General features: G+C 42.2%; 1 protein-coding gene across 2 annotated transcripts in view; it reads right to left on the reverse strand.

Annotated features, from left to right (window-relative positions):
* PCOLCE2 (procollagen C-endopeptidase enhancer 2) overlaps nt 1–2,400 on the reverse strand; it is a 67,933-nt gene extending 65,533 nt beyond the window's left edge. Inside the window, exons 1-2 of one of the 2 annotated variants that reach the window (XM_045851408.1) lie at nt 1,931–2,400; nt 857–965 (exon numbers count right to left, since the gene is read on the reverse strand). In XM_045851408.1, the coding sequence (XP_045707364.1) occupies nt 857–965; nt 1,931–2,007 (186 nt within the window). In that variant the 5' untranslated portion in view covers nt 2,008–2,400. The remainder of the gene's footprint in view (nt 1–856; nt 966–1,930) is intronic. The other variant, XM_045851409.1, reaches the window with a different exon arrangement.
* Between the last annotated feature and the right edge of the window lie 12,689 nt (nt 2,401–15,089).

Genomic DNA, 15,089 nt, shown 5'->3' on the forward strand with positions numbered 1-15,089 from the left:
TACATTCAATATTATTTTCTATTAGTGCCAAGTGTATAGCATAGGGGCTAGACAGTCATATACTTTACAAAGTATTTGCCCAATATTTCCAGTGCCCACCTGGCACCATCCACAGTTATTACAATATAATTAACTATATTCCCTATGCTGTTCTTTCTACCCCATGACTATTTTGTAACTATAGTTTGTATTTCTAATCTCTTCCCATTTTCACCCAGTTACCTAACTCCCCTCCCCCCTGGCAACCCTCAGTCTGGTTTCTCTATCTATATGGGTCTGTTTCTGTTTTGTTTGTTCACTTACATTGTTCTTTAGATTCCACATATAAGTGAAATCTATTCTTGTTCTTAAATTGTCTTCAGTGATGGGTTCACATCAGGGATATTAACTGGGTTTTTTTTTTTTCTTTTCCTCCCCTCTCTCCCCCACCCTTCTTCTGTAAGGGGTGGAAAGCAGTCAGGGACAAGCACTCCCTTTGATCTATTCCCCGCTGGGAGACACTTATGCAAGGCACAGGCAACAAACAGCTTCTAAGAATTCTTACCACAGACCTTTGACTGAAAATAGCTTTAATTTTTAATCCATGAAACTCAATTGAGTCAGGCTGGGTTTTCAGAAACACATCTGCTGTAAGAATTTATTCCTTCAAGTTTTGTCTTGCGCCCTTTCCAACCGCTAATGCAGGATACCACTTGTGCTATTAATAAAAATCTCCAAAATAGTTGAGGTAAATCCAACATCTCACTATCAGGCACTTGCCTCTACCCCAGACCTTGATCTCAGAGGGGAAAAGCAGCAATCTTCAGTTGTTTCTAATATCCACTTTGGGAAGAATACTCTTTTAAAATATGCTTACTGTGATTTTCCAAGTGCATTTGCTATTTGGAGGGTACACTCCAGGAAAACCTTCGCTGCCAATAAATCCAGACTCTCCAGTAAAAACGCCACCACAGGTGAAAACAGGTCTGGGAAATAAAAGGGAAACAATTTGAAACATGTCAACTTCAGAAAGGTGTAGTCTATTAATATGGATGAATTAATACTGACTAATAAATGCCTGCACCATATAAGGGAACTGAAAGCTCAGTAGCCCATAGAATATTACACTTATAGCCTGGTAAACCTCCTGTCCAGCTGCCACCTGTCTCATAACAAGACAAGATCAATCGTTCTGTCATCCACCCACCCACCCACCCATCCATCCACCCACCCACCCATCCACCCATCCACCCACTTATCCATCTGTAACCAAGTCGTCCTACACATAGTGGTAAAATCTGATAGGAAAACAGTAAACAGAAAAATTTAACTAGGGAGAGAAAAGACGACTGCGAGCCTGTGTGAGGTGCATGGTTTAAAGGCAGGCAAGTAACTGGTCAATATTAAAAGAGTTTTAATTTCCCATATTTGGAAAGATGCCTAATTCTTTTCCCCTTTTCTGAAAATCGCTGGGCACGGGCAGAGCCTCCCGTGGGAAAAGGAGGTGTTAGAGAAGATGCCAAAGTTGGTCTTGAGTGGGTCCCCGCGGCCCAAGTGCTGGCGAAGAGTTAAGTGTCCAGGAGCAGCTCGCTGGGGGCCACGCGACTCGAAATTTTCTCTAAGCTTAGGTCTTTCTCCCGAGGAAAAAAAGAGAAGTAAACCTAAATCCATGTATTTGGGTCCTAACGCTTCCCTCCGTCCGCATCAACACGCGGGGAGGAAAGTAGTATGTCAGATGACGCCCTCGCCACGTGGTGGCCGGCGGAATGGCCAGCGGGTGGCCAGGGATGGGGGCAGCCTGGAGCCCCGTGGCCCCGTGAGGTCCAAGGGCCTGGGGACAGCCTACGGCTAAGACCCCGGGCACCCGGAGCGGATTGAGTGAAGCCGAGCGCGAGGCTGCAGGGACAGAGCGAGGGAGGAAGAAGGGAGCCGGGCTGGGGTGCGTTATTACCTCTCCGGGGGCTGCTGTTGAGACAGCTGGGCCGCCAGCAGCAGGCCGAGCACAGCCTGGGCGCTCGCGCCGCCCATGGCCAGTGGAGACGCTCCGGGCTCGCCTGCCCTTCGCACGCTGGCTCGCGCCCCCAGGCTCACAGCCCGGCGCACACTGGAGACTCACTGGTGCACGCAAGCTGACCCGCGTGCACACACACAAACACACACAAACACACACACACACACACACAGGCGCGCGCGCAGCCGCAGCGGCCCAGGTATCCGGGTGTGAGCGGCTGGCGGTGGGGGAGCCTTTAAAGGCGAGTGCGGTGCAGCCTGACTCGAAGTTTCATTTCCCCAAGGAGTAGCTGGCAGCCACTAGCCACTGCTGAATATCCCGTTTGTTCTCCAGGACGGGAGGGGCGGCTCCGAAGACTGAGCCGCCTCCTCTCCAGGGGCGGGCAGGCGTCTCCTACCCGGCACCTGGGACCCACAGCCCGGTCACGTCCTCCCTGCAGGCCTGTGGGAAGGATGATAGGGGAACTCCCATTCCGCCAACGCTGCCCATTGGTACCCAAGCGGACCTGGCTCCGTGATCCACAGGCGATCACAGGGGTGGGGGTGGGCTGGGGTCAAAGTTTGCTTTGGGGACTGTTTTTCCCTAGTTGCTTTTAAATAAAAAGTATTAGGGCTTGCTGGAAAACCTGGTGTTTCTCCTTTATTTCTGTTTCCTTCAAACAGCCACATCTAAGTCAAGAAAAGGGAAAATAGAAGAGGAACTCTATCATATTTCAACTCCTGCTCTTACAGTCTTACTTGAATATCTGTCTATGTGGAGATTCTTCTCCTTTTTGCTGGTGTGTGAAAATCCGGAAAATGTTTCTGTGCGGGGATTTAGAAATGCGATTTCAGCCAAACAGCGATTTGTGAGTGGATTGTCAATAACTCTGTCAAATCATGAAGACAAACCAGAATCCTACATCCCACCATCTCATGTCATGTTCCGAAAAAGGTGTTTCTTCGCTGGTGTCTCTCAGAAAAGACCTTCACCAACAATTTCTTTCTGTAGGACTGATGAGTGAAGATTTACAGAGAATTCGTTTTTCTAAGAACAATTCCAGCTTTGTGAAATCGAAGCTTTCCTTTAATTACAGAAAAAGAATTTTACATCTTTATTTTGTTTAGTGCTTCCCACTAACTAGGGATTAATAAAAGAAAACAAGAAGAGGATGGGTTTGTCGAGATGCTCAACAGCCACACCACCGCAAGAGGGATGTAGCTGAATTTAGATGCCTCGTTTCGTAAAGAAATTAAGCATTAAATTAGTACTTATCAAGACTCCATTTCTAATAATGAGTTACTATATGAAGAACATAAACAATGTTGGCAAGGAAATAAGTAAACACTAGCCACTGGGAATAATTTGACTTTCAACAGTGGAGATACCTAGCAGCCAGTAGTAGGAACCAGAATTACCCTGTGGAGTTTAAATTATTTTATTATTTTTGAAAAAGAGAAGGAAAAAAACAGCAAGAACTACAACTTTTAAACATTTTTCTAAAGGCACCACACCCTGTATGACATTAAAAACAACAAAAAAAGGATTACAGAATTTGGCAAAGTACTTTATATGCTGAAGCATACTCCCTCAAACTAATAAAAACTGCTTTAAAATAGCAAAGAGCAAAATAAATGATTGTTTATTTTGCACACATTTCAAGACTATGTTATCCAATAGCATAATTGTTTTACATGATATTTTATTAAAAAGTCATATTTTAATTTTTAAAGTGCAAATATTGCTCAATTCACTTTCTGGTAATGATTTGAGGTTATCATGGCCAGAAAATACTTCATTCTTAGGCATAAGAAAAGTTTTCAAAATTTAAATTTAAAAGACAAAGCATTAAGCATGCCTAAATGAATGGAAAACTGTTGGAACATAAACGTGCAACAGGGTTTCCTCATTGAGGGACCGACAACTGTGTTCGCACCCTCACTGACGAGTCCAGATCCCCACACTGACGGCTCTGTTGCTGTAGACAGACACAGAAAGACCTTGATGTTACCATGTGCTATTAAAAGTTTACTAAAACCCATATTACTTTGTCTTAGAAACACACATTTGACTTGGAACTATAGTTCTGGACAAAGTTATAAACCTTCAATGTCCTGAGAATTTAGTGTATTAAAATTGAGACAGACCCAAGTGGACTCGGAGAGCATGTCACAGGTCCACCTCTGCGAGCCCGGTTTCTGAACTGCAGCCGGGCAGAGCTGACATGGCAGGGAGCCCCAGAGCTGCAGGCGGCAGGAAAGGGGTGAGGTCGAGAGGACAGAACCCTGCGGGTGGATTCCCCAAAGAAAAGCAGAGTGGCAGGTAGAAGGATCCTTGTGATTCAAAGTACGTATTACCCAGTCTCCCCAGCTAATCAGGTCACACAAAGAATCAAAGTCATGGGAACATGAAGATACCTCCCGATGAACTGACCACTAACAAGTGTGCTTCACTCAAACTTTCCTTGCTGCATCTTATTTGCATCTAGCTAGACCCAATAGGTCAACACCTTTGCTGGTTAGTCTCTGGTCAGTTTATCAACCTTGTAAACATCTGAAAAGGCGGTGCAAACACAGTGCGAATTCAAGCTGTAGTGTGGTACTGGTCTTGTAAAACACTCATAACTTCATAAAATGGTGCAGTGATGTTGAAAGAAGTGGGGGGTGATGGGCTCCATCAACAAATGAAAATCTGGATGAGTTACTCCAGTGCATGACTGAAGGACAGAAACTAAAGAAGCTACTGACCAAACGTTCCTTCAAAAAAAGAATGATTTTTAATGCCAGAGTGCTAAGGAAAGTCTGGTGAGAGAAATGAAGAGGCCCCACAGTACTGTTTTTAAAAGTAACCTTCTACATTGTAGCGAAGGGAGGGAGGTTTGTATTTGCTTGAAAGTGTTTTTGTAGGGAAAATCATACTTGAACATCCACGTGCAAGTCATTCTTTGTTCATTATGAGAATTGGCACTTAGTTGCAAATATAATGACATTTTGTTAAGTACAAAATAAACTTAATTTTCAAATATCCAGTTTCATTTTTGAAGACAAAATTCTAAACAATATCTGCCATGAAAATTTGAAGCCTGTTTTAAATAAAATGTCACTGGCCTTTTCCTGTACAACTCATCTCAGATATGGGAAATCTCCAATTATCTTCAAAGGTGCCCAAGCAACAGTCCAGGACACTGGATCATATTGAAGGGGAAAGGGTGGGAGACAGGGTAATGGCAGCTGGACTCTACCCTTAGCCCCCTCTCGCTGTGTTTTCGAGGCGTGAGCCTTATCCGGAACTCAGGGCTGGGCTGTGGTCCCCCAAGCATGACAAGGCTCTGGCTGCAGCACACGACCTCTTGATTTGTAAGTGCTACAAATGCATGAAGGAATGAAAAGTATCTGGAAAGCGCTTAGTGTAGTGTAGCAAGTCCTTATGTAGCCCAAGTTAGTGACAACATGATGTTCCTGACATTTCCGTGACATCTGTGGTTCTGCAGCGCTACCAAACTGATATTCCCCACGTTCTTCTATCTACGAAAATATAATGGTGTGGTTGTAATATTGATGGTATCTTAGTGAGGAGACCACCTTTTCTGAATTCAGCCTTTTATTTCTTATGCATTTGTTTTTTAAAGAATTTTTTATTTTCAATTACATTTGACACACAGTAGTATACTAGTTTCAGGTGTATAACCCAGTGATTAGACACTATATAACTTACTAAGTGGTCACCCCAATAAATCTAATACCCATCTGACACCAAATACAGTTATTACAATATTATTGACTATATCCAGTATTCTGTGTCACAACCCCATGACTGTATTCTTTACTACCAAGCTGTACTTCTTAATCCCTTCATTTTTTCCACCCATCCCTCCAACCCTCTCCCCTTTGACAACCATCTGCTCTCTCTCTGGGTCTGAGTCTGTTTTAATTTTGTTTGTTCATTTACTTTGTTCTTTAGATTCCACAAATAAGTGAAATCATATAGCATTTATCTTTCTCTGACGGACTTATGTCACTGAGCATAATACTTTCTAGGCCCATTCACACAAATGGTGAGAATTCATTATTTTTTATGGCTGAGTAATATTCCATTGTATATATGTACCACAACATTTCTATGCACTTGTCTGTTGGCACTTGGGTTGCTTCTATAGCTTGGCTATTGTACGTAATGCTACAGTGAACACAAGGGTGCACATATTCTTTCAAATTAGTGTTTCAGGTTTCGTGGGATAAATACCCAGAAGTGGAATTGCTGGGTCATAAGGCAGATCCTTTTTTAATTTTTTTGAGGAACTGAATGCAGCTTCTTAGATACTATCAACATTTAGGAACTTCCTATTAACTTTAAATTCCTGTGCAGAAATCCATCAGTAGATACTGCCGTGAAGAAGAATTTTTAGAATGAACAGTTCAATAGTTATTGATCTTTGTAAACACATATTAGGAAGTAGACCTCCCCCAATTTTACCCAAGAATAAAACATTGGAGGGGAATTGCACTAGGTAAGCTTCTTAGATAAACAACTTAGTCCACCCTGGCCAGTTCAAGCCGTAAAAGAAATGCATTTAAAAATAGAAGGTAGTTCACGTCACCATGAGGACAATTGGAGACACTGGGGCAAGGCTAATTTTTCCAGAATAGTGGCCAAAGTTTCACTTCAAAGGGCCCAGTGAGAAATCTGCTGTCATTGCTGCCACCAAAACTAGATACTAAATGCAAGTATTCCAACTGCCTGCCTCTGTGGCTGCTGTGAGCACATCAGACTCATCCCTGACCAGGAAGCTCAGCCTGGTCGCACTCTTACCTGGAGGCCAGACAGTGATTCTGCTGCCTACAGAATGAAAGCCCACTGCAGGCCCTCCTTCCTCAAGTTTCCTCTTAATTCAAGAATCTCATGCAAGTGGTTATGACTGGTAATGCCTGTGTCACCCGGCTGCAAAGGAGGCTTGGAATTCAACCCTTTGTGGGGGGTAATTCAACTGTAGAAATGTCCCCAAATATTGAAAGACTACTCAAAACATAATGGGCAGCCACAGTATGATTAGTGACTATGAGAGGGATCCACAAAGTTCAGTCAGCCCATCTCCTTACAGCCCCTTGCTGAGAAAAACAGCCCCAAGTGGGGCTTTGTGTGGTAATACCGGTGCCAAGGCAATGTGATGTCCATTGGAGGGAACCAGCTGCACTTACCTGTCCATGCTGGACCAAGGTGTCGGCTGCTTGGTGCTGCTTTGGAATAAAAATGTGTCCAATGAAGATTCCATATTCCATAATGAATCTTTGTCGTCATCCTTAACTTTTATTGAGCACTTATTGTACGTACACCAGGAACTGTGATTAGTGCTTCATAGTACTATTTCATTTAATTCCCTCAAAAGCCCTGTGAGGTAAGAAAAATGATCACCATTTACCGGGTGAAGATTCTGAGATTTATAGAGGTAAACCACTAATCCAAAACCTGCAATATATAAATAAAATGCTGGGATTTGAACCGAGGCTGACTGGAGAGCTCCAGCTCCTAATCCATATTGCATGCCAGTCCAACAGAGTCCCTCGTGGGGCCCACGAATGCTCGGTCCACATGGAGATGGCCGTGGGAGGCGGTGGACATCTGCTTTTTATCCACCTGAGACCACTGATTCCTTTCATTGGATCCTCCAGCACCTGCATGGGTCCCCTGACTAAGGACTGCTCAGAGAGCTCTCCCAGAACTTTTCTGCTGGAGATAATACTGGGGAATGTTTTCTTCTGTGTAGTTCCGGTCCAGATGGTGGGACAGGTAAACATTGAGCTTGCTTCCCCCCATGACCACATTAAAATTACAACTACATTATAGAACAACCACCCTTGAGAACCCACTGAAGACTAACTGAACAGAAATTCTACAGCTAAAGATGTACAGAAGAAGCCATCGAGACCGTTAGGAGGGGTGGAGACGTGCAACGGGCTGGTCCCACACCCACGTATGGCTGTTAATAAACAGGAGGGATCTCTCAGATGCAGAGGTCCCCCTTGAAGAGCAGAGGTCCCAGCCTAACTCTGGGCTTACCAGCCCAAGGTTCCCATGACGGGAGAAGTCCCTGTAGCTTCTGGCTGTGGAAGACTAGTAGAGACTGTGGCTGAGTGAGATGGAGGGCTTCTTGAGTCCCAGGCGTTCCTCTTAAAAGACCGGATCGTGGGCTTACTCACACTCACTCACTGTGAGGTCCAGCACTGAGTCAGCAGCCCAGAAAGTGCCAGGATCACACAGGGAGGAAGGATGACTGAACTGTTTCCCCAGATTAGGGTTCTTGTACCTGATACGCTAGTAGGCTAAACTCCGAGACACTGGTGCTTGGGGGTAGAAAAGGGTTTATTTGATTTAGCCAAAGCAAGAAGAGGGAAAGCAAGAGCTCTCAAATCTGTCTTTCTCAAAAAGCAAAATTAGGGAGGTTTTTTTTGTGCTTAGGGAGTAAGCAAGGGGGAGTTTCAGAGAACTAAGTGGAAAGTCTGTGTCTCTTCAGTCACAGATAACATTTTGGCCAAACAGGATTCTGAGCGTCAGCAGAATCCACAACTTTCATGAAGGCATTTTTTCTTTCTGCAAAACAAACTCATAAATTCTCCTGTGACCCTGGAGCTCTGCTCCTGCTGGACGAAGAAACAGTACATCACCAGCACCAAATGATACGGTCAGAGCAAGGGTTGCCGGGTTGAGGAACCAGGATTCTGCCAAAGATCTCATAATTGTACATCAGTGAAATTAGCTTTAAAGGAGAAAGCAGAAACTAGATATCTTGTGACTATTGCTTAAGCTCTCTAACTATGTTCTCCACTAGCCATATTTTTCTATGAGCTCTAGTAAGGTGTACCTTTAAACATTTCTCCCGGAACTTGCTGTGTACGTAGGCCTTCAGAACATGACTACCGTGCTTCCCTTACTGTAAGCTATGTGATAGTCAAAGCAGCTGAAACACTAACAATTGAAACACTTCTGGATTCTACGATTTAATGCCTAAATATGTTTACTGCCAATGATTGGTTTTGGAACTAAGTAGTCTGGCTTTGGGCCGAGGGCTGAAGGAGAAGTTCTCTCCGGGGCTGAAGTACTAGCAGAAGCCATTGTCCTTTGTGGAGCCCTGCTCCCAGCCTGCTGCAGGCCCAAGCAAGCTTCACGTCTGAGTCTCCATCAACATGGCTAACGGCATTCACTCTGCATCAGAGATTCCCTGAGACCCAGCCCCACCCTACTTGTGAGCCCTCACAAGCCGATTTCAGAGTCTTTTCCACACAAATTGTCTGCTCCTGCTGCAGAGTTTCATATAATCTCTCAAAGCCCCCTGGCCGGGTAGATCAGCTGGTTGGAGCCTCGTCCCATGCACCAAAATGCTGTGGGTTTGATTCCCAGTTAGGGCACATTCCTAGGTTGCAGGTTCAATCCCCAGTTGGGGCATGTACAGGAGGCAAATGATCTATGTTTCTCTCTCAGATTGATGTCTCTCTTTCTCTAAAATCAACACATATCTTCATGTGAGGATTAAAAACAAAACAAATCTCTCAAAGGTTCACAAAGCCCAAACCATCAGTGTCTGGTCTCAGCATGACCTGTACATTTTTCTAAGCCTCAATTCACAGCTTAGCCTCTCCCAGACACCTCCAAGGCCAGTGCAGGTGGCGACAATCTGCAAATCACTTCGTAGCTTCTACTAGGTGGCTTCAGGCTAGAGACAGGCCACAGTAAACTTTGGCCTCCAGCAAAGCCTCTCCCAAGAGGCCTCAGAACCAACACATCTGGTGGCCAGATGCAGACCACACCAGAGCAAAATTCAGTTAGCTCCACAAAGGACACAGCCACAGGGCAGACTCAGCAGGGTCTGGAGTCCTGCTCCATGAGGTCGGCCTCTGACAAACAGCTTGTCTGCCACAGTCATGGTCAGTCCTCACAGCCAGTTAGCCTGATGGTCATCTCCACCCTGACATGTCAACAGCAGTCAAGGCTCTACTAAAACCGAAAGGCACACAGACACACACAAAACAGGGACACACCTGAGCACTCAGCTCAGGTGGCTAAGGAGCCTGTGTCACTGGGCCCTGCAGAACAACTACTATCTAAGGCCACTCTGCCAACACTGAGAGACACAGCAGATCATCCTAAACGTAGGCAGCAACAAAGCGGGGCAGCCAAAATGAAGCCACAAAGAAACATGTCCCAAATGAAAGAATAGGACAAAACAGCAGGAAGAGTAGAAGAAATGGCAGTATACTAAAAATAGAGTCAGAAACACTGATCATAAGGATGCTAAATAAACTCAGGGGAAAGTAGAAGAACTTAGTGAAAACTTTAGCAAACAGATAAGAAACATAAAAATGGAGTTAGAAATAAAGAACCCATCAGAAATGGCCAGTACAATAACTGTAATGAAGAATAACGGGAGGGAATCATCAGTAGATTAGATGAAGCAGGGGAGCCAATCAGCAACTTGAAAGACAAGGTAGCCTAAGACACCCAATCAGAACAGCAAAAAGAAAAGAGGAAAATGAAGATAGCATAAGCGGCCTGTGGGACAACATCAAGCATCACAACATTTTCATTGAAGACTACCAGAAGGAGAAGAGAGAGAGCAATAAATTGAGAAGCTATTTGAAGAAATAATGATAGAAAATTTCTCTTATGTGTTTAGATATGTTACAGTTATCATAAAGCAATCCTACTTCTGGAAATTTACTCTTAAGACACACCTCCAACAACACAAAAATATATTGCAGCATTATTCGTATTTTCAAAATATCAGAAACTACTCAAGTGGCTAAATACAGGCTATTTGGACATGCTAAGCTGCATACAGACATATAATGGAGTGCTATACAGCTATGAAGAAGAGTCAGGAAGATCCCTATGAACTGATATGAAGTAATTCCCAAATATTTTTACGTGAAAAAGGCAAAATACAAAAGAGCACACACAGATGACCTCTTATGTAAAAGAAAGGGAGGATAAGAAAGCATGCACAAAACTCTTTTGTGTATATTTTATGATTCAGGAAATGAGCATGTAATATTAATGCTGGGAGTCATGTTTTCAATGTAGAAAAAGGGATACAAAAATATGGAAAAGGGAAAGACAAGCAAGTACCCACAGGAGCTAGACTGGAATTGGAGGTACAATATAAACGGACAGATTTTTCACATATACACACTTTCGTGAGCATCTCTTTCTCTCTCTCTCTCTCTCTCTCTCTCTCACACACACACACACACACACACACACACACACACTTCTAGCTTTGCTTGTAAGGACCTAGAAGCAATGACACTTCAATCATTATTTTTAAATACCATTTCTCACGAAAAGGAGTAATGACTCATTGGAAAATTGCCTAATTCCAGGGAAGAGGTAGGAAAAACACAAGATAAGTATTATGCCAGAACCTGAGAATGTGCTCAAAAAATAATAGACACAGACATTTAAAAGGCACAAGTCAATATGAGGGGATTCTCACTGGCCAAATCTGGGACAATTTGAGCATGAAAATAAATAAGAACTATAGAAAGTACAACTTGTTTGATAATAAACTGTGAGTTTATACTAATAATAAATAATGGGAGAAGGGAAAGTTCTTTTTACACTCTAGAATGCTAACTAATAAACATGGAGGCAACAAGGAAGTTGGAAAACACCATTTGCAACCACCAGAGTAAAGACGGATCAGGCAAGAATCATCAGTGAAGGCTAAATTTAGGGGTGGGGGAAGTTTGTTTAGAAATGGGATATCTAGCTAGTCTCAGTGTAGTTCCTCACATTATTTATTACAAGAGGAAAAACAGTAATTATGCAATGGAGAAATCATCTTATACACATAAACAGAACCAAAATAAGACTAACAGGTATCTTGCATCCCCATGTATACATTCTGGGAAGGACACCATGTATATATTATGTAGGGTGTCAGCCAAAATGACATAACCTGTGCCTAGTAATGAGAAACTCAAACTGAAAGACATTTAAATAAATAACTGGTCTATATATCTTCAAAAATGTCAATGACATGAAAAATGACACAAAAGTTGAAGGAACAGTTCCAAGTTAAAGGAAATTACACAATAAGCAATCCTGGAGTGGATCTTGTGTTGAAAACAAAATTACCCTGAAGGACATTACTGGGGCAGCTGAAAAACCTGGAATATGGGTTGTAAATTTGAGAAAAGTATTACATCGATGTCATATTTTATTTAACATTTTTGTATATTTATTTCTTTATTTTTAGACAAAGGGGCAAGGAGAGAGAAAGAGAGAGAGAAACATCAATGTGTGGTTGCCTCTCATGCGCCCCCTACTGGGGACCTGGCCTGCAACCCAGGCAAGTGCCCTGACTGGGAATTGAACTAGTGACCCTTTGGTTCATGAGCCGGCACTCAATCCACTGAGCCACACCAGCCAATAACAGGGCCAATGTTATATTTTCTGAAGTTAATAACTATATTTTAGATATGTAAGACAATATTCTTGTTCTTAGGAAACACAAAAGAAGCATGATGTATGCAATGTTTTCTCAAAGAGCTCAGAAAATTATAGATATTTATCTATCCTATAGTATATTGGATGGATACATAAATGGATGGATGGGTAGGTAAGTAGATAGATAGATAGATAAAGCAATCATGGCAAATCTGAGGTAAAAGATATACAAAAATTTTGTACTATTTTTACAAATTTAAGTTTGAAATTATTTCAAAATAAAAAGTTAAAATATTTCTCATTTTTGCCTCTCTCTGTATATCTCAATATATACCCAGTGAAGTATAAATAGGGTACCAATTTTTGGTATTTTAAAAAGAGATTTAGTTTATTAATTTTACTTTTTATTATTTCTCAGTTCTATGTTTTATATATCCTTATACTTTTTGGCTTGAAAGTTATGATTCTTTTCTTTTTTTTAATTAATAAGCACTCATGATTTTACTGTATGTACAATTTTTACAGAATCATGGTCATTTATTCTTTGGATACTATTAAATTGTGTTTCAAATGTTTTCCTTGGCCCCATGCTATGTAAGAAAAGACATTTCAAATTTCCATGTGGCTAAGTCCCATTTAAATAGTATTTTTACCCAATCATTCCTAACTACTTCATTACATAACAGGCTGAGGTGTTCCACTCTTACTTTTTGTAAGTGACCCTGAGAAAAGCAGGTATGTGTGTGGTGTGTGTGTTTAGAAAGGGATTTATATAAACTTGAAGTGAAAACATAAATGAACAGAAGGAAGAGTGGAGAACAGGAAAAACAGTACATTCTGTTGTCTATTCATGACCAGCAATTTGCCCCATGTCATACACTGTGGAATTAAAACTTCTAACAGGAAGAAAGAAAAGGAACACCGTTTTGAAACATTTAACAAATATTACGTTCTTTTATAGAACAGCAGCACGTACACATAGAACCTTTAAGCCTAGCTGAATTATGGGATCATTTTAGTGTTAAGGTAATTTCGGTCTCTTAAAGGGATATCCAAAATTATGTTCTTAGTGCATGGAAATAAAGTATTTACATTACAGTAAAAAAAACCCTTAAATCCATTTGGTATAAGAGCAGTTTGAATAAAATAGAACAATAAGAAGTCTGGTCTGCTACTAGGGAAAAAAACACAACTTTTTATTTCAAAAACACTTTGCTTGTTGATGCAGACACCGGCCCACAGTGTCCGCATCATTATGGTTGAAATGAGACATTCACACAGACTACCGAGTCCAGTGGAGGAAAAGGGACAGCATGGCTTTTCTCTCAAGGGTAGCAAAAGCCTCGGCCTCCACCATGACAGGCCTTCATTGGGTTTCTCCACCCATTACATGATGGTCCTCATTTACTGTGCACAGGCTCGATTTAGGTGGTTACCTTTTACAGAAAACAAAGGAGCCAATGCTGCTAATCACATTACAGAAGAGGGATATTTGCAAATGAAAAAGCAAAAGTAGTTGGACTGGTCACACTCATCCTTGGAAGGTTTAACATGGTTTTTAGGAAATTGCTTTGCAGTAAATGTCCTCAATTCAGGGTGAGGGAGTTTTAGCAAAAAGTAAGACTCATAGTGGCCTAGGTACATTGCAAGCCTGATTCCCCAGGGGAGAACCTATCCATGGGTGTGGGTCCTGTGCATCTCCCAGTGGGAGCTGGGCCCACGCCACGCAGAACGGTCTACTACAGTTTGTACACTTTGCTTTCTCCAAGTTGAGGTCTTTGTTCCGGCTATTTCCTTTTGGCAGGTGTGTCTCTTCAGAAAGTATATCCTACATGGCCAAGAAATGTCCCTTTTGAAGTTACTATGAATACCTTAGCCAGGCACTGGAATATTTACTTATTGTCCTTTTCCTCTGTAATGTATAGATGTTTCATTTCTTAAATTTTACAACAAACTTCCATGACAGTCTGACTCTTTTTTTATCTTATTTTATTTTTATTGTTTATGCTATTATAGTTGTCCCAATTTCCTCCCTTTGCCCCAACTCCACCTTGCCCACCCTGACCCCTCTCTTCCACAGTCAATCCCCACACAATTGTCCATGTTCATGGGTCCTTCATATATGTTCTTTGACTAATCCCTTCTCCTTCTTTCAAACAGTCCTCACCTCTCCCCTCCCCTCTTATAGCTGTCAGTATATTCCATGATTCTATGCCTCTGGTTTTATTTTGCTCATCAGTTTATTTTGTTCATTAGATTCCTCTTTACAAGTGAGATGATATGCTATTTGTCTTTCACCGACTGGCTTATTTCATTTAGCATAATGCTCTCCAGTTCTGTCCATGCTGTCACAAAAGGCAGGGAATTCTTTTTTCCTGCTGCAGAGTATCCCATTGTGTAAATGTACCACTGTTTTTCAATCTACTCATCTACTGATGGGCACTGTTGTAAATCTTGGCTATTGTAAGTAGGGCTGCTATGAACTTAGGGGTGCATAAATTCTTTAGAATTGGTGTTTTAGCTTCTTGGGGTACATTCCCAGCCATGGAATTGTTCAGTCAAAAGGCAGTTCCTTTTGTAATTTTTTTTGTGGGAATTCCATACTGTTTTCCACGGTGGCTGCACCAGTCTGTATTTCCACCAACAGGGCAGGAGGGTTCCCTTTTCTCCATGTCCTCGC

This window comes from Phyllostomus hastatus, unplaced genomic scaffold (assembly GCF_019186645.2).
Source record: "Phyllostomus hastatus isolate PE091 unplaced genomic scaffold, TTU_PhHast_1.1 phas_contig_86, whole genome shotgun sequence".
NCBI lineage: Eukaryota > Metazoa > Chordata > Mammalia > Chiroptera > Phyllostomidae > Phyllostomus > Phyllostomus hastatus.